Below are 21,002 nucleotides of genomic sequence, written 5' to 3'. Positions count from 1 at the left end.
ACTGTATTATGCAATCAGGCCTTCACTTTGTTCAGGTCAACGCTAGATAACTTTTTCCAAAATTGGCAGAGCTTAGGATTCTGGCTAACAAAACTAGAGTGGCAGTTATATCCATGTCTGAATCCTGGTTGGATGATACGGTGATTGACAGCGAGGTCAAAACAGAAGGTTACAATACAATACGCATAGACAGGAACAGAAAAGGTGGTGGGGTATGTGCCTCCATAAGAAATGACTTAGCCTACAACCCAAGACCTGATTTACTCTACAACCAAAGATCTGATTTAACTGACAATAAACTGGAGATTCTACGGTTTGAAGTGTTGCTTTTCAAGACCAAACCCATCATAGTAGGAACTAGTTACCGCTCTCCCACCCATGACCAGTTCTTAGAAGACTTCTCGAGAGTCTTCTCCGGACTTGATAACAATTGCGAGACAGTAATACTGGGAGACTTCAATATCTGTTCTCAACAGTAAAAGAACGGGCGATGCAAAAAATATAAGCGAATTCTAGGTTTAAATAGTTACACTCAACTAATTAATACACCAACCCGGATCACACAGTTCTCAGCCACCATAATTGACCATACTTTGTAACCGCTCTGAGAACATTAGTCAGTCAGGCGTTATTACCACAGGCCTTAGTGGTCATTTCATCATTTACTGCATCAGGAAAATCACAAGGGATAGGATAGACCTACACAGGACAATAAAAATGAGGTCAACTAGAAACTATAGAAAAGAAACACTGGTAAATAGGCTATACAATTGTGACTGGACAGAGATAACAAGTTGCAGGGAAGTAAACGATGCCTGGGAAAAATTTAAAACAATGTTCACCGCTGTCCTTGATAATATTGCAAAAGTTAAAGAAGTTAGGATTAAACGGAGAACCGAACCTTGGATGACTACTGAGATATACTGAGATAGTGACCTACGTCTCACCTCTTGGCGCTATATAAGGCTCCATCCTGCCACTTCATCTTCATATTGTTTCATACTATGGAACAATGCTCTTCTCCAGACTGAGGGACTGACCACCTCAAAACTTTAAGGGTGATGGACTGATTACATCGTCTTCAAGTATCTTCTGCTTCTATCAACTTTTCTGTACTCGACTGACGAAGCCTACTGTGTAGGCGAAACGTTTCGAAATAAAGATACCTAACTGTTGCATATGTGTCTTACCTAACAACCTGTCGGTATTTTATACCATTTTAATGTTCATACTGATACTGTTGTAGTGCTGCTGGCTTATGTTTACCCATGATCGAGTCTGTTAACATGTCATTGACGACACAGGAACAAAAACTGTTCTCCAGCATTGTATGGGATATTTTTTTTTTTTTTTGTAAATACATGCACTGAGACGCATTTTACGATTATGCTAACATTGATAAAGTCGGTAAAGTAATGTTAGGAAAATATATTCAGACAACACTTCGCCGGCACAACAGATTCTTTCCTAAATATTTGAGAAAAGTCTGCAGAGCAGGAAAATTAATGATTAAATATCTTAACTATTTAGACAAAAGTTATTGGGGATCAGGGAAATAGTTTCAAACAGTAAGTGAAAATGGCAAGTAATTATATAAAATTTAATTTCAGGATGGATACTGTGGTGTGGTTGTTTGTGGTTGGACTTGTGTTGGCTGCTTGGTCATACTCCCGCTGGCGCCACAACCACTGGTCAACCCTTGGAGTTCCTACGCCTCCATATCTACCATTCCTCGGGCACATACACAAACAGTTATCATTATTCCAGACTCGATGGGAATATTTGGACGAGGTTGGTAATCTTCAATTGATGATCTTTATAAAGTTAAAATACTGTAAATGATATTCTGTTTCGACAAAAATATGACTTTTCTGTATATATTTTAATCATGTCTCTATATATAATTCATGTTAATATGTAAATAATTTAAGACCCTCAGAGAGTATTTTAAAGGACAATTTCTCTTCTCGACAACAACATCTAGAACAATAAATTATTACAGATGAAAATAAGCAAGTTCATTGACAAGAATCAAAATATATTAATATAAAATATAAAACAATCAAACATGAAATGTTCTTAAGTGAAACAATAATGAAAAATAAAATAAATAAATAAATTTCGTGAGACGAAGCTAATACATACAGCGGACAGATGATATTGTGATGTGTCGGTGGTTGTGAAAAGTAGCTGACAGGATTTACCAGGAGTGAACGAGATTCCGGTGTGAGACCAGGTAGTCACTGGTGGACGTGATTGGTATAAACTTAGCCCAGCACTGAGTACTACTGCCAACAGTTGTTAAACTGGCGGAGTAATCGACGGAAGTTTTTTGTGGTGTTTTAGACCACAGATAAACACTTGCAAAGGTAAAGTGATACATTGCTGTGTTCAATAAAAGATGAGGTAGAGTTTCCGATATATAGCCTAGATTCAGCTGTCCGACTTGTCTCGCCAGTGTCTTGTGACCCAATCCCATCAGCAAGAAGGCTTGATGGGAGCAGAAAGTCAAGTAACATCATTTCGTCAGCAGGGTCTCATGTTAACTCCCACTGGATGGGGAAAGTGGGAGGGGATTAAAGTTAACGATACACACCCCTTCAAGCATTCAACCAATTACACTACCACTCCACTTATTCATGCTTCCACTCCTATCTACCGAACTTTTCCCTCACAATTACATTACTAAGAATCGAGAGTATGGCAGTGAATACAGTCACATTTTAATAACTTTACATGTTTACAGGTGTACTACAAGTATGGTGGCTCGACATTCTGTGGAATGTATGAAATATTTCGTCCAGTTTTGATGATTGGCGATCCTGACCTTCTCAAAAACATTCTAGTTAAAGACTTTGATCATTTTATTGACCGTCGGAAGTTTCCGGCTACAGAAGGAAGCCTTACCAACCAAATGCTTGCTAACAAGTCAGGAGATGAGTGGAGGGCTCTTCGGGCAGTCGTGACTCCAACCTTTACCTCCGGCAAGATGCGTGGGATGTTCCCTCTCATCAGTGACAAGGCTGATGATCTTGTTTCTTTTACTCTTAAAGAAGCTGCTAAGAAACCTTATGTTGATATGAAGGTAAATTCTGGACGATTCACAATGGACACAATTGCTTCCTGTGCTTTTGGTATTGAATGCAATTCCTTTAGAAATGAGGAAACAGAATTTACCAAATGGGCAGAAACATTATTTGCTCCTTCGTTGATTACAACCTTAAAATTTACTCTTATACATATTTCCCCAAGGATCTTTAACGCTCTCAGACTAACATTAGAAACTTCAGCAAAGACATTTTTCCAAAACGTGGTGGAGCAGACAATAGCGGTCAGGAAAAATGGTCAAAGACGTGGAGATTACTTGGATCTCCTCCTGGATGCGCGAGCAAACCATGACCAACACACCACTAAGTCAACTTCCATCATGTCCAACACTACACGTGAGACTTCCACTACTGACAACCTCTCTGGCATTGACAGTTTATGCGTCATCCCCTCTAAGCAAGGTCAGTGCTGATATCCATTTTAATTTAAAACTTGTAATAATATTTCATTCGTGTAAAGCAATATTTCCGTGAAAGATATAATACAGTAGAGGACTAATACGTTATGGTCATACTCCTTTTATTTTCCTAATGATCAAGAATTTCTTTCTGAAAGAGGAAACTATAGTTGAGGATTTCTTATCATATAGTAAAACTGCGAGTGGATCAATATTATTAAAAATTTTATCACAGTCAAAGATATGAATAACACTGAGAGTTGTAGAATAAACTAGGCATGTGACAAAGTATCGGTATTGGCTGGTATCGGTCACTTTCAAAGTATCAGAACTCGGTATCGTGTAGACAATAGGCCTAATGTCTAGTTACCATAGTTCTCTCTTAGAGTGAGTTGTTGTGGGCCTAGTTATCTGAGTGCCTACCAGAGGGCACAGCCTCAAGTTAGACATACTCAGCCATGTCTCGCTCTCACTCCCAGACCTGCGGCTTTCCAGTTAATATCAAGGAGCCGCTCTGTGGTTCTATTGTAATAATATCGGCCCCATGCAGCACGTATCCATCTCACTACACGAACACAAGGAGACCATTCAGGCACGTACTTCTGATAGTGCCTATTCGAGGTTTGAGGGATTGTATGTAAAGCAGCGTTTAAAACTGAGGTCGAAAAGAATTGTAATAACTCAGTAGAAGAGGTCAAAGAGAAAGGTTCCTCGCTAAAAATAGTTAAGGGTCCAATTCGCCGTTCAAACTGCCAACGAGGGCTATGAGGAGAGCGAGAATATGAACGGGAAGTAAGGATCTGAAAATGATCGCTCTCATGTAAATCTAGGAACACAGGCCACATAAAGTCGAGTACAATATAAGAGGAGTAAATTGAGAGATCTATGCAAGAGACAGTTTGATTGCGAGGGACAAAATGGGTGGGATTACCTGTATTTAAAACACTAAGAGGAAGAGAAGTGAGAAGATCCTCCAACTGACCGCTACGAGAGTCACAGTGTGACCGTCCCCCAGAGTAAATGATGAGCATTAAAATAACCTTATTAGAAGAGAGGTGGAAGTGGAGAAGAAACCAGAAATCCAGAATCAGCAATAGAAAATGGTCGAGAAGGAGAAAGATACAAAGAGCAGACTGTATACTACTTGTGTACGAATGGTATATAATACCGACAAGTTGAGATTAAGACACATGTGCAACATCTGGGTATCTTTATTGTAGACGTTTCGCCATCCAGTGGCTTTATCAATACAAATTCTAGAACATAACTTGAAGACAGTATAACTATGTACAGAAGATGAGGTAATCAGTCCCTCAACCTAGGAGTAGGTGCGAAGAGCACCAGATGTTGCACATGTGTCTGTATGCTACTTGTTCAAGTAGATACGGGCTGCAGTGTAATACAGCGAAGTATAAACAAAGATCTAAGTGATAAATTAGACACATGTGCAACTCTTGGGTATCTTTATTGAGGAAACGTTTCGCCACACAGTGGCTTCATCAGTCCATACGTAGGAGAAACTTGAAGAACAGGAGGAGAATCTTGAATAGAATGTATTCTATTCAAGATTGATGGACTGAACACATCGACTCAAGGTTGAGGGACTGATTACCTCATTCTCCTCCTGTTCTTCAAGTTTTATTCCACACTGACAGGGTCAACAGGAAAGGTGGTGGAGTAGCGATGTATGTCAGAGACAATTTAAATTGTTGTGTTAGACAAGATATTAAATTAGAAGCGTTAGCCACTGAATCTGTTTGGTTACAGCTTCTCGAGGGCCGAGAAAAACTAATTTTGGGTGTGATTTACAGGGCCCCAAATCTTGATAGGGAGTGCAGTAAACTTCTATGGGACGAAATTCGTAAGGCATCTACATACGAAAATGTTGTGCTAATGGGAGATTTCAACTATAGACAGATTGACTGGAGCAATTTGACAGGAAATTTAGAGTCAGGTGACTTTCTTGATACGATCCAGGATTGTTTTTTAAAACAGTTTGTGACAGAGCCAACTAGGGGAAATAACCTCCTTGACTTGGTTCTTGCCAGTAGGGAAACACTAATTAATAATCTTGAGGTTAATGATGAGCTTGGGGAAAGTGATCACAAATCACTCAGTTTTAATATATCATGGAATTCCCCTAATAATGGCAATCAAGTCTCCGTCCCTGACTTTCGCTTGGCTGACTTCATAGGACTGAAAAATTACTTAGGTGGGCTGAACTGGAATGACCTGACTAAGGGTCAGGTAGGTGGTGATGGTTGCCGATATGATGCTTTCCAGGGCATAGTTCTAGCTGCTCAGTCAAATTATGTTCCAAATAGGGAAATCAGATCAACCAAAAATGATCCTAAATGGATGAACAATAGATTAAAATATCTGATTGGTCAAAAGAGAGGCATATATAGGCAAATCAAAAGAGGAGAGGGGCAATTGAGAAATCGATCGATATATTCAGTTAAAGAGAGAAATAAAAAAGGGAATTAAAAAAGCAAAAAGAGATTATGAGGTTAAAGTTGCAAGAGAATCGAAGACTAACCCAAAAGGATTCTTTCAGGTATACAGAAGTAAGATCAGGGACAAGATAGGCCCACTCAAAAGTTCCTCGGGTCAGCTCACTGACAGTTATAAGGAAATGTGTAGAATTTTTAACACATACTTCCTCTCGGATTTTACACAGGAGGATACCAGCGATATTCCAGTAATGATAAATTATGTAGAACAGGACGATAATAAACTGTGCACTATTAGGGTCACAAGTGACATGGTCCTTAGGCAAATAGATAAATTAAAACCTAACAAATCCCCAGGCCCTGATGAACTGTATGCAAGGGTTCTAAAGGAATGTAAAGAGGAGCTTAGCACACCTTTGGCTAATCTTTTCAACATATCACTACAAACTGGCATGGTGCCAGATAAGTGGAAAATGGCAAATGTGATACCTATTTTCAAAACAGGTGACAGGTACTTAGCTTCGAACTATAGACCAATAAGCCTAACCTCCATAGTGGGAAAATTTATGGAATCAATAATTGCCGAGGCAGTTCGTAGCCACCTTGAAAAGCATAAATTAATCAACGAATCTCAGCATGGTTTTACAAAGGGGCGTTCCTGCCTTACGAATTTATTAACTTTTTTCACTAAGGTATTTGAGGAGGTAGATCATGGTAATGAATATGATATTGTGTATATGGACTTCAGTAAGGCTTTTGACAGGGTCCCACATCAGAGACTATTGAGGAAAATTAAAACACATGGAATAGGAGGAGAAATTTTTTCCTGGATAGAGGCATGGTTGACAAATAGGCAGCAAAGAGTTTGCATAAATGGGGAGAAATCAGAGTGGGGAAGTGTCACGAGCGGTGTTCCACAGGGGTCAGTGTTGGGCCCCCTGCTGTTCACAATCTACATAAACGACATAGATGAGGGCATAAAGAGCGACATCGGCAAGTTTGCCGATGACACCAAAATAGGCCGTCGAATTCATTCTGACGAGGACATTCGAGCACTCCAGGAAGATTTGAATAGACTGATGCAGTGGTCGGAGAAGTGGCAGATGCAGTTTAATATAGACAAATGCAAAGTTCTAAATGTTGGACAGGACAATAACCATGCCACATATAAACTAAATAATGTAGATCTTAATATTACGGATTGCGAAAAAGATTTAGGAGTTCTGGTTAGCAGTAATCTGAAACCAAGACAACAGTGCATAAGTGTTCGCAATAAAGCTAATAGAATCCTTGGCTTCATATCAAGAAGCATAAATAATAGGAGTCCTCAGGTTGTTCTTCAACTCTATACATCCTTGGTTAGGCCTCATTTAGATTATGCTGCACAGTTTTGGTCACCGTATTACAGAATGGATATAAATTCTCTGGAAAATGTACAAAGGAGGATGACAAAGTTGATCCCATGTATCAGAAACCTTCCCCATGAGGATAGACTAAGGGCCCTGAAACTGCACTCTCTAGAAAGACGTAGAATTAGGGGGGATATGATTGAGGTGTATAAATGGAAGACAGGAATAAATAAAGGGGATGTAAATAGTGTGCTGAAAATATCTAGCCTAGACAGGACTCGCAGCAATGGTTTTAAGTTGGAAAAATTCAGATTCAGGAAGGATATAGGAAAGTACTGGTTTGGTAATAGAGTTGTGGATGAGTGGAACAAACTCCCAAGTACCGTTATAGAGGCCAGAACGTTGTGTAGCTTTAAAAATAGGTTGGATAAATACATGAGTAGATGTGGGTGGGTGTGAGTTAGACCTGATAGCTTGTGCTACCAGGTCGGTTGCCGTGTTCCTCCCTTAAGTCAATGTGACCTGACCTGACTAGGTTGGGTGCATTGGCTTAAGCCGGTAGGAGACTTGGACCTGCCTCGCATGGGCCAGTAGGCCTTCTGCAGTGTTCCTTCGTTCTTATGTTCTTATGTTCTCCTACGTATGAACTGATGAAGCCACTGTGTGGCGAAACGTTTCCTCATAAAAGATACCCAAGAGTTGCACATGTGTCTAATTTATCAACATGTCGGTTCTCTGAACCATTCATCTACAAACTCTTGGGTATCTTTATTGAGGAAACGTTTCGCCACACAGTGGCTTCATCAGTCCATACAAAGGAGAATCTTGAAGAACAGGAGGAGAATCTTGAATAGAATACAGCATAAGTGCAGAGAAGGAGCTAATAAACCGTAGGCAGGAGAGGTGCAGCGGTCGTAGGTGGTGTCACATTTGTTCAATGTGGAAGTAGGTCGTGCCCAAGGTTTAGGCAAGTGAAGAATTCCCAAGTATTAAGATCCCAAGAAGTTGCAGTGTCTGACAGGATTGTAGATGAATGGTTCACAGAATCGACACGTTGATAAATTAGACACATGTGCAACTCTTATGTATCTTTATTAAGGAAACGTTTCGCCACACAGTGGCTTCATCAGTCCATACAATAAAGATACCCAAGAGTTGCACATGTGTCTAATTTATCAACCTGTCGGTTCTCTGAACCATTCATCTACAAAGATCTAAGTGTTTGGTATACGGTGCATACAAGAAGTGCACTTTTATTATAAGTTTCATCGGAGATTGATTATAAAGCAAAGAGAAATAAAAAAGGGAATTAGAAAAGCAAAAAGAGATTATGAGGTTAAAGTTGCAAGAGAATCGAAGACAAACCCAAAAGGATTCTTTCAGGTATACAGAAGTAAGATCAGGGACAAGATAGGCCCACTCAAAAGTTCCTCGGGTCAGCTCACTGACAGTGATAAGGAAATGTGTAGAATTTTTAACACATACTTCCTCTCAGTTTTTACACAGGAGGATACCAGCGATATTCCAGTAATGATAAATTATGTAGAACAGGACGATAATAAACTGTGCACTATTAGGGTCACAAGTGACATGGTCCTTAGGCAAATAGATAAATTAAAACCTAACAAATCCCCAGGCCCTGATGAACTGTATGCAAGGGTTCTAAAGGAATGTAAAGAGGAGCTTAGCACACCTTTGGCTAATCTTTTCAACATATCACTACAAACTGGCATGGTGCCAGATAAGTGGAAAATGGCAAATGTGATACCTATTTTCAAAACCGGTGACAGGTCCTTAGCTTCGAACTATAGACCAATAAGCCTAACCTCCATAGAGGGAAAATTTATGGAATCAATAATTGCCGAGGCAGTTCGTAGCCACCTTGAAAAGCATAAATTAATCAACGAATCTCAGCATGGTTTTACAAAGGGGCGTTCCTGCCTTACGAATTTATTAACTTTTTTCACTAAGGTATTTGAGGAGGTAGATCATGGTAATGAATATGATATTGTGTATATGGACTTCAGTAAGGCTTTTGACAGGGTCCCACATCAGAGACTATTGAGGAAAATTAAAGCATATGGAATAGGAGGAGAATTTTTTTCCTGGAGAGAGGCATGGTTGACAAATAGGCAGCAGAGAGTTTGCATAAATGGGGAGAAATCAGAGTGGGGAAGCGTCACGAGCGGTGTTCCACAGGGGTCAGTGTTGGGCCCCCTGCTGTTCACAATCTACATAAACGACATAGATGAGGGCATAAAGAGCGACATCGGCAAGTTTGCCGATGACACCAAAATAGGCCGTCGAATTCATTCTGACGAGGACATTCGAGCACTCCAGGAAGATTTGAATAGACTGATGCAGTGGTCGGAGAAGTGGCAGATGCAGTTTAATATAGACAAATGCAAAGTTCTAAATGTTGGACAGGACAATAACCATGCCACATATAAACTAAATAATGTAGATCTTAATATTACGGATTGCGAAAAAGATTTAGGAGTTCTGGTTAGCAGTAATCTGAAACCAAGACAACAGTGCATAAGTGTTCGCAATAAAGCTAATAGAATCCTTGGCTTCATATCAAGAAGCATAAATAATAGGAGTCCTCAGGTTGTTCTTCAACTCTATACATCCTTGGTTAGGCCTCATTTAGATTATGCTGCACAGTTTTGGTCACCGTATTACAGAATGGATATAAATTCTCTGGAAAATGTACAAAGGAGGATGACAAAGTTGATCCCATGTATCAGAAACCTTCCCCATGAGGATAGACTAAGGGCCCTGAAACTGCACTCTCTAGAAAGACGTAGAATTAGGGGGGATATGATTGAGGTGTATAAATGGAAGACAGGAATAAATAAAGGGGATGTAAATAGTGTGCTGAAAATATCTAGCCTAGACAGGACTCGCAGCAATGGTTTTAAGTTGGAAAAATTCAGATTCAGGAAGGATATAGGAAAGTACTGGTTTGGTAATAGAGTTGTGGATGAGTGGAACAAACTCCCAAATACCGTTATAGAGGCCAGAACGTTGTGTAGCTTTAAAAATAGGTTGGATAAATGCATGAGTAGATGTGGGTGGGTGTGAGTTAGACCTGATAGCTTGTGCTACCAGGTCGGTTGCCGTGTTCCTCCCTTAAGTCAATGTGACCTGACCTGACTAGGTTGGGTGCATTGGCTTAAGCCGGTAGGAGACTTGGACCTGCCTTGCATGGGCCAGTAGGCCTTCTGCAGTGTTCCTTCGTTCTTATGTTCTTATGTTCTTAAATACAAACACATATGCAGTATAATGTGATCCTTTATTGACAACGTTTCACCCACACAGTGGGCTTTTTCAAATCACACACAGATCTACCTGGGGTGAACGAACGAAAGTTCAGGTAAGATCCCAAATGGGATGAGCGGGGAAGACGGGACAGACGAAGAATAGTGCTGGAGAGGAGTGTTCTTAGTCGTAGAAATAGAGCCAGGGCTTAACCCAGCAGCAAAGGCGATCGTGGGACAGATATTGAAAAGAGAAATTCCGGTTCTTCTGTTGGGACTCCGGTGGGGTGAGCTGGGAGTAAGGGACTTGCGACCTTTAGAGCTAGAGAGGAGTGCAGAACTGAGTCATGTCTTAACCCAAAAAAGCTAAGGCGAACGTGGGTCAGAGAATGGTACCTGTCTTAGAAGGTACCTGTCAGCGGATCCAAGGTTATTTGTAAGTAGGGTTAGGAGCAGGATCATGCAAGGAGTAGAAAAGGTTGTGTTGGTTTGTGGGTCTGCGAATGTCTTCGTCAAGGAGAGAGGTCCAGTAGTCATGTCGTGTCTCAAGTTTGTCTATCTGTCTGTCACTGAGCCTCTTCCAGTACAGATTCAGCGCAGGGACGTCTAACTGGGCATGGAGAGACTCGCTTGTGGCGAAGTCCTCCCATCTGACATCAAGCACCCAGCGCAGCGCCTTGTTCTGGACACGCTGCAGTTTAAGTAAGTTTGTTTTTGCTGCAAGAGAGAGGGCTAGAGGAGAGTAAGTTATCAGAGGACGTATTAGGGATTTGTAGAGGTGTAGTTTGGTGCGTTGAGAGGCATGTTTCAGCTTGTAGAGGCCCGCAAGGGCCTTACTAGCTATTGCATGCCTTGAGTGAATGTGTCCGTGTAAACGAAGAAGGTAGTCAAGATTAACGCCAAGGACAGTGACAGATTGTGTGATAGGGAAGTAAGTGCGGGTGTCAGCTGTTCTGAGTTCGACAGGTAATGGAGGATCACGTTTCCTGTAGTTAAAATACGTAATGCTGGATTTTGCTGCATTGGTTTTGATCCTCCATTTTTGTTCCCAGATGGCTATCCTGTCAACCTCATTTTGTGTTTTGTGTGTGAGTGTATCTATATTGGCATGAGTGATAAGTTGTGTAATGTCGTCTGCATAGGCTAGTGTGATGGAGTTGTGGTATATAGGTGTTGGAATGTCGTTAGTGTATAAAATGTAGAGGGTAGGGGAAAGGACAGATCCCTGGGGTACTCCAGCATTTAGTGTGAAGTAGTCAGAGTAACAGCCTTGGAATTTGATTCTCATGGTACGGCCGTCTAGGAAGTTGCAGAGGAGTTTACGAGTATTGAGAGGCAGGTTGAAGTTAGTGACCTGGGGTGGAAGGTACGGGAGTATTTATAGTCATGTTCAGAATGTTGAGGTCAGGTGGAGAATGCTGCATCTGATGATCTACCGGGTGGGGTTATAGAGTCCTGGGTAGCTTGGCAGGGGTATTGGACAAGTTGTGAGTAGACCTTCTGCAGTGTTCTATGTTCTTATGTGGGATAGCGATGAAGAAGTTTCTTGGCGAGTGGTTCAGCTATGTCATAGAAGCCGTTGTTCTGGTTGAAATTGTTGGTTATAGAGATAAGCGATGATTCCAGGATTCTTCGGTATTGAGTGTTGTCTTCTGTGGCGATAAGTCTTGAGTTTCTGTAGTTAATTAAATGGTTGTGTGAATTGCGATGTTGTACACAGGCCTTCCTTGTATCGTCAGTCCTGCTTGCATATTGGTGTTCTGAAATACGTGTTTGGAGGTCTCTTGATGTTTCGTCCACATATAATTTGTTGCAGTCATTACAAGGGATTATGTATACCCCTGCGGAGGATGGAGGCTTGTCCTGTCTACTACTGGTGATGTCCTTGATGGTCGTGGTTGTGGAGGTAGATACTTGGAATGATGTATTGGAAAAGATGTTGGAAACATGTTTGGCAATGGAGTTGGTGGGGAGGACTGTGTATCTCTTCTCGGCAGTGTCTTCTCTGGGTGTGTTGAAGATTTGTAGATGAATGGTTCAGAGAACCGACATGTTGATAAATTAGACACATGTGCAACTCTTGGGTATCTTTATTGAGGAAACGTTTCGCCACACAGTGGCTTCATCAGTCCATACGTAGGAGAAACTTGAAGAACAGGAGGAGAATGAGGTAATCAGTCCCTCAACCTTGAGTCGATGATGGACTGAACACATCGACTCAAGGTTGAGGGACTGATTACCTCATTCTCCTCCTGTTCTTCAAGTTTCTCCTACGTATGGACTGATGAAGCCACTGTGTGGCGAAACGTTTCCTCAATAAAGATACCCAAGAGTTGCACATGTGTCTAATTTATCAATGTGTTGAAGATGTTTAATGCCCACCGTCTGCAGTCTCTGATGAAGTGACGAGGATAGTGGAGTTTAGAAAATACTTGTTCAATTATAGTGCATTCTTCCTCAAGGAACTCATTGCTGCAGATTCTGAGTGCGCGCAGGAAGAAGCCTATAATGACACCACGTTTGGTTTTTGTGTCGTGGGTGTATGTGGGCGAAACATCAAGAGACCTCCAAACACGTATTTCAGAACACCAATATGCAAGCAGGACTGACGATACAAGGAATGCCTGTGTACAACATCGCAATTCACACAACCATTTAATTAACTACAGAAACTCAATACTTATCGCCACAGAAGACAACACTCAATACCGAAGAATCCTGGAATCATCGCTTATCTCTATAACCAACAATTTCAACCAGACCAACGGCTTCTATAACATAGCTGAACCACTCGCCAAGAAACTTCTTCATCGCTATCCCACATAAGAACATAGAACACTGCAGAAGGTCTACTCACAACTTGTCCAATACCCCTGCCAAGCTACCCAAGACTCTATAACTCCACCCGGTAGATCATCAGATGCAGCATTCTCCACCTGACCTCAACATTCTGAACATGACTACAAATACTCCCGTACCTTCCACCCCAGGTAGATCTGTGTGTGACTTGAAAAAGCCCACTGTGTGGGTGAAACGTTGTTAATAAAGGATCACATTGTACTGCATATGTGTTTATATTTCCATTGAGTCGGTATTTTATACAACTTATTTCCATCCAAGTTTCATCGGAAAAAGGTTCCGATGGATAACATGGATAACAGAGGAGCGCAATTTAAGTTGGGTAGCTTGGCAGGGGTATTGGACAAGTTGTGAGTAGACCTTCTGCAGTGTTCTATGTTCTTATGTGGGATAGCGATGAAGAAGTTTCTTGGCGAGTGGTTCAGCTATGTTATAGAAGCCGTTGTTCTGGTTGAAATTGTTGGTTATAGAGATAAGCGATGATTCCAGGATTCTTCGGTATTGAGTGTTGTCTTCTGTGGCGATAAGTCTTGAGTTTCTGTAGTTAATTAAATGGTTGTGTGAATTGCGATGTTGTACACAGGCATTCCTTGTATCGTGTACGAATGGTATATAATACCGACAAGATGAGAGTAAGACACATGTGCAACATCTGGGTATCTTTATTGTAGACGTTCCGCCATCCAGTGGCTTTATCAATACAAATTCTAGGACATAACTTGAAGACAGTAGAACTATGTACAGAAGATGAGGTAATCAGTCCCTCAACCTAGGAGTAGGTGCGAACAGCACCATAGTCTATGGTGCTGTTTGCACCTACTCCTAGGTTGAGGGACTGATTACCTCATCTTCTGTACATAGTTCTACTGTCTTCAAGTTATGTCCTAGAATTTGTATTGATAAAGCCACTGGATGGCGAAACGTCTACAATAAAGATACCCAGATGTTGCACATGTGTCTTACTCTCATCATTCCTTGTATCGTCAGTCCTGCTTGCATATTGGTGTTCTGAAATACGTGTTTGGAGGTCTCTTGATGTTTCGCCCACATACACCCACGACACCAAAACCAAAGAGGAAATGGTATGGTGATACCGACAAGATGTGGAAAAAGACACTTATGTACAGTTCAGGACATTTATTAAAGGAAACGTTTCGCCACGAGTGGCTTCTTCAGTCCTAATACAGAGAAAACTAAGAAAACACACATATATATAGTGGCGGGAGTCAGGTGAGGTGATGCGTGGGTAGAGGTGGTAGTAGTAGTAGTAGTAGTAGTAATGGAAATAAGGAGGTGAGGCAAGAGAGGGACCTGCTGGCATCAAGTAACACCAGTTCCCAGGATGGGTAATATCCTCTTGCTTAGTAATTTTGAAATACTGTAACTACCGGATTTTTGCTTTATAGTGTTACTGACAGAAATTAGTGCAGCTTCAATGCATTTTCTCCGTCTTAAGTCGTCTTCTTTAATAACTAGTTTAGCTTCATTGAATTTCATGAGGTGTCCAACATCGTCTCTATGTTGAACACATGCGTTTTTGCGGTCATCATTTCTGCAAGCATTTTTGTGTTCTGCTATCCTAATGTCCAGAGTTCTGGCTGTTTCCCCTACATATACTTTGTCACACCCCCCCACATGGTATAGTGTAGATTCCTGCACTTGTGCCAGAATCATGCTTGGGTTTTTGTATCAGGTTCCTAATAGTAGTTGAAGAGCTGGTAGATATTTTAGCCAGTTTTCTGTCAAACATTTTTGAAACATTAGTGGCAACGTTGCTGACCGGTAAAACGATGTAACTTGGAGGCTTTTCTTCAATTTGATAGGTGTTGGTCTTGCTGAGGATACGTGTTGCACGTTTCCTGCAGTCACGTATGAAGTGTAGGGAAAAGTGTAGTGAACTAAAAGAGTTGGTGATGTACGTACATTCTTCTTCGAGGAACTGCGGACTGGAAATTCTGTAGGCTCTCAGAAAGAAGCCAATAACTACCCCTCTTTTAGTTCTTGTGTCATGGTGAGAGAAGAAATGTAGATCATTCTTGTAGGTAGGCTTCCGGTAGACTTTAAAAGAAAGTTTGTTTTCCCCTGTGCGTAAGAGAACGTCGAGAAAAGGTAACTGGTTGTCCTTCTCCTCCTCTAGAGTAAATTTAATAGTAGGTTCCTGAGTGTTGATGGTGTTGAGGATGCCCTGTACGTCAAGATTTTTGGGTACAATGACCAAAATATCATCTACGTACCGCATCCAAGTAACTGAACGAGGGATGTTATTGAGGATCCTTCTTGATTCCAGGTCCTCCATATATAAACTGGCAAGAACTGCACTAAGGGGGGATCCCATGGCTAGTCCGAAGAGTTGTTTGTACTTCTTGTCCTCGAACCTGAAACAGTTATAACGAACACAAAGTTCGACAAGGCTGACAAAATCTTGGCGGGGTACATGTAACTCTGTATCATCTTTAATCACCCTGCGAAGAAGATCAATGGCTTGATCAACTGGGACATTGGTGAATAAGGCAGTCACGTCAAAACTTGCAAGCTTCTTATCACTCATGTCGAGATCCCTGATACGGTTAAGGAGGTCACCCGAATGCTTTAGATGAGCCTGAGTGATTGTACCCAGGAGCTTTGACAAATATTGAAGCTGCACTAATTTCTGTCAGTAACACTATAAAGCAAAAATCCGGTAGTTACAGTATTTCAAAATTACTAAGCAAGAGGATATTACCCATCCTGGGAACTGGTGTTACTTGATGCCAGCAGGTCCCTCTCTTGCCTCACCTCCTTAGTTCCATTACTACTACTACTACTACTACTACTACTACTACTACTACTACTACTACTACCACCACCTCTACCCACGCATCACCTCACCTGACTCCCGCCACTATATATATGTGTGTTTTCTTAGTTTTCTCTGTATTAGGACTGAAGAAGCCACTCGTGGCGAAACGTTTCCTTTAATAAATGTCCTGAACTGTACATAAGTGTCTTTTTCCACACCAAAACCAAACGTGGTGTAATTATAGGCTTCTTCCTGCGCGCACTCAGAATCTGCAGCAATGAGTTCCTTGAGGAAGAATGCACTATAATTGAACAAGTATTTTCTAAACTCCACTATCCTCGTCACTTCATCAGAGACTGCAGACGGTGGGCATTAAACATCTTCAACACATTGATAAATTAGACACATGTGCAACTCTTGGGTATCTTTATTGAGGAAACGTTTCGCCACACAGTGGCTTCATCAGTCCATACGTAGGAGAAACTTGAAGAACAGGAGGAGAATGAGGTAATCAGTCCCTCAACCTTGAGTCGATGTGTTCAGTCCATCATCGACTCAAGGTTGAGGGACTGATTACCTCATTCTCCTCCTGTTCTTCAAGTTTCTCCTACGTATGGACTGATGAAGCCACTGTGTGGCGAAACGTTTCCTCAATAAAGATACCCAAGAGTTGCACATGTGTCTAATTTATCAACATGTCGGTTCTCTGAACCATTCATCTACAAATCTTCAACACACCCAGAGAAGACACTGCCGAGAAGAGATACATAGTCCTCCCCACCAACTCCATTGCCAAACATGTTTCCAACATCTTTTCCAATACATCATTCCAAGTATCTACCTCCACAACCACGACCATCAAGGACATCACCAGTAGTAGACAGGACAAGCCTCCATCCTCCGCAGGGGTATACATAATCCCTTGTAATGACTGCAACAAATTATATGTGGTCGAAACATCAAGAGACCTCCAAACACGTATTTCAGAACACCAATATGCAAGCAGGATTGACGATACAAGGAATGCCTGTGTACAACATCGCAATTCACACAACCATTTAATTAACTACAGAAGACAACACTCAATACCGAAGAATCCTGGAATCATCGCTTATCTCTATAACCAACAATTTCAACCAGAACAACGGCTTCTATAACATAGCTGAACCACTCGCCAAGAAACTTCTTCATCGCTATCCCACATAAGAACATAGAACACTGCAGAAGGTCTACTCACAACTTGTCCAATACCCCTGCCAACTGGGAGAGCAACACCTGAAACTCACCTCGATTACCCATATGACCTCGAATATTTCACTATAAGGAAGTCATGAATTGCAAATAGACATATACTGGCAACACGAATCAGTAGGTGTCTACGGATTGGTAGGGTTTGTAAAGTTTATCTGTGGAGGTAGCGGATAATTAGTAAGGAGCAATGGAATGAAACGCTGCGAAGAACGGAGTTGTGTAGAAGGTTGAGTAAGGTGAGGAGGAGGAATGGGACTGAATCGGTGTCCATCGTAGGTTTTATCTTTTCAATATATTCAGATATGGCTTCAAGCTTTTCAGATGACTTGGAAACAGATGGCAGTACAATATCAGAGCGAGAAGTTGAGAGTAAGAAATGAAGAGGCAATTGAAGTTACTAAGGAACGGGGAGGGATGGGAGCTTAGAAGGAATTTCGGAAGAAACATTGAAGGAGACAGGAGAGGAACTTGAGTGGAGACAGGGAAGAAGGGAACTGTACGAGGGGAAGGATAAATCTCCGAACCAGAAACAGGTACAACAAGTAAGGTTAAAAGAGACTTGAACTTTGGAGATGATTTAGACTTTGGCAAAGTAGGGATGTGAGGTGATGGTGTAGCTGCGGGAGGTCCTGTAGATACTGAAGCATGCAAGCAAGAGGATGAAGAAGCAAGGACTGGAAGAATCGGCGGGGTAGGTACCTGGTTGTTGAATTTGTGACTACAGAGGAGATTATGGAAGTAGCCTTATTACGGTTAAGGCAAGAGGGAGGTTGGCTGCAAATGGATTGGTATAGTCAGCAGCACCACAGACCGGGGATTTTACCATTGACTTGCAATGTTTTGTCGGGTGGCCAAAGCACCAGCAATTTTTAAATTGTTGTGGCATAATTAGTGAACAGGAGGATTTGAGTTCACGGCAGTCAAAAATTTACAGATATATATTGCAAGGAAAGCGTCTCCGTCCACGGGCAGGTAGTACATTATTGTCCATTTTAAGAAATGGGAGATCTTAGAGCTTAAGTTGCTCGATAATGTCAGCATCACATGTCAGGAAATCACGTTGAACAATTGTATGTGGAAGAACTAGAATTTCAATGCAAAAATTGACAGAAATGTGTTTATGAATCATAGCAAGAATATTGTCGATGGAGGTAAAAATGGAAAGATTCTGATTTTTATTATTATTATAATTATTATTATTATTGTTAAAAGAGCTAAACCTACAAAGGTCAAAAAAAGTACTGCAGAGTAGGGTGTGCTAATAGTTTAATATACTTGATCTGAGACTAACGAAGGTAGAGAGTATAACAGAGGTAGAACTAGTAAAGCCGGTGAGAAGTGGTAAAGGAGGTGTAATCAAAGGTTGTGAAACAAATATGTTGCTGTCAAAAAGTCACCGAAGGAGTCTGTGTCAAAGGTGGGGCCGTCAGTGAGGAAGGAAGATAAAGTGAGGAAGTTAGAGTGATGACGACGTCGGAGGTAAATTCTGTGTGCTCGCTGGTAAACAGGACAGTCCAATAGAGCCCGGCAATCCGAAATTGTAACCTGGAAATGCTTACAGAGTGGAACTGAGGTACGCAGGAGTGAGACGTGTGTGCCCGATTCGAAGGCAGGAAAGCTTAGGGGAGTCATCACGTCTTCTGCGTGCGAGTGAAAAAAAAAATGAAAAATTATGGAAATTAAGTTAATCATATAGAAAAATAGTTTAACTGACAACACAATGGTACAAGAATCAATGTTCTTGACGCTCCTACAAGGAATTATATTCATTTATATCATGTATGAATGAGCTCCGACCAACGTTATTTCCAACGGTTGTGAAGATGGCTGCATTATAATTATTATAATAAAAGAAACACTAAATCCACAAGAGTTATACACGGATGCACTGCAGGGTGTGCCTGTTTGAACCGAGATTAGTGAGGGTGGAGAGGATGACAGAGGTAGAGTTAGAAAGGGCTAGGAGTTCTAAAGTAAGTACAATCAAAGTTTGTGTAAATAATCTGTTGGTGACAAAAAGAAAAAAGGAAGTCTGTGTCGACGGGAGGCCTTCAGCGAGGAGGGAAGATAAAGTGAGGGTGTTAGAGTGGTGACGACACTGAATGTAAATTCTGTATGCTCGCTGTTAAGTTTAGGATAGTCCAATAATATGTGGCAAACCGAAATTGGAACCTATCAATTCTCACAGAGTGGAACTACGTACCTCTTCATGAGTGAGGCATGTGTGTCCGATGCGAGGATGGAAGGGTGTAGTTTCCCAACCCCAGCATCCATGATAAGAAGGCCAGAAACCTAAACTCGGCTTGATAGAATATAATTTGTTAGGAATCAAAACAAAACAGCATTGTTACCAACTGTTGCGAAAGTGGCTAGAGATTACAGCTAAAATAATCTGAGGTGGAATAAACGTATATGAAACGTGAAAGTCAAGTACAGCTGACCGTGCAGCAGAGTCTGTGTTACAAAAAACGCGATTCTAAAAGCTTAGAGATCTCCAGTGAATACTAGAAAGGACTGCCCTTCTAGCATCCAGCCTGTTACTGGGTTTTCGTAACAAGTAGTCAGTATCCTTGTCCAATTATCCATTATAAATCAGTATTATTTAATAGCGCTTTAGGATTACAACTGGTAGGCTACTAACTAGAGAAATTAAAATTTAATAAATTTATTAAGTAGTAAGTTGTCTAGAGGTATATTATCAAATTAAATTAATTACAGCAATCAAAATAAAATCAATCTCTCGAGTTCAGTATTATTGTGCTGAAAGCACATATCACATTTATAATTCTTAAGTACCGTCAGGTACATTAACATTTAATAAGATATTACAAATATGTACAAGTAAGTGTGTGTATGCGTGTAAGTGCTCTTAAGTAGTTAGCTATGTCTCAAGACTCGAATAAGACTTAAACAAGTGACTGACAAAGTCCTCAAATAAACTAACTTCTTGACCGACTGGCAACCCGAACAGTCTGCTTGAACAACAAAGAATGCTAAGCCCAATAGCAATGCAATATCAAGCGACTGCGACACAGAATCAGGAACTGGGAGATAATATAACGACACTAAGTAGGGACCATCTGCAGATCCTCCACAAAAGTTACAAAACTCCCATAATACTGAATCTTTGTTCAGCATAGGTAAAACTGTGACTGTGACAATACACAGGAACCAGTACAAAATTAGGTCAGAAGCTATAGCTAAGGACCTGAGATGTTCAGAGTGTCTAAGTGACACACAACCTCAGTACAACGTCGAAAATCACAAAGTCTATACAATGTTCTGTGAACAAAGTTCTACAGAACTAACAAGAATAATGAGACAGACAATCTGTCCAACCACCAAGCGAGTCTCCAGCAGACTGTCCGACAGACAATCTGTCCAACCACCAAGCGAGTCTCCAGCAGACTGTCAGACAGACAAGTTGTCCAACCAGCAAGCGAGTCTCCAGCAGACTGTCAGACAGACAAGCTGTCCTACCAGCAAGCGAGTCTCTAGCAGACTGTCAGACAGACAAGCTGTCCTACCAGCAAGCGAGTCTCC

At 41.2% G+C, this 21,002-nt stretch overlaps 1 protein-coding gene across 1 annotated transcript; it reads left to right on the top strand.

The window, feature by feature from the left end:
* The first annotated feature begins 1,611 nt into the window (after positions 1 to 1,611).
* Positions 1,612 to 3,548, top strand: LOC138854014 (cytochrome P450 6k1-like). The gene is made up of 2 exons (XM_070094405.1): positions 1,612 to 1,791; positions 2,747 to 3,548. Exons 1-2 carry the CDS (start codon positions 1,612 to 1,614, stop codon positions 3,518 to 3,520), a joined length of 954 nt encoding a protein of 317 aa, XP_069950506.1. The 3' UTR covers positions 3,521 to 3,548.
* Positions 3,549 to 21,002: the final 17,454 nt, after the last annotated feature.

Source organism: Cherax quadricarinatus, chromosome 46 (genome assembly GCF_038502225.1).
Source record: "Cherax quadricarinatus isolate ZL_2023a chromosome 46, ASM3850222v1, whole genome shotgun sequence".
Lineage (NCBI taxonomy): Eukaryota > Metazoa > Arthropoda > Malacostraca > Decapoda > Parastacidae > Cherax > Cherax quadricarinatus.
This window is presented reverse-complemented; position numbering and strand designations above follow the sequence as displayed.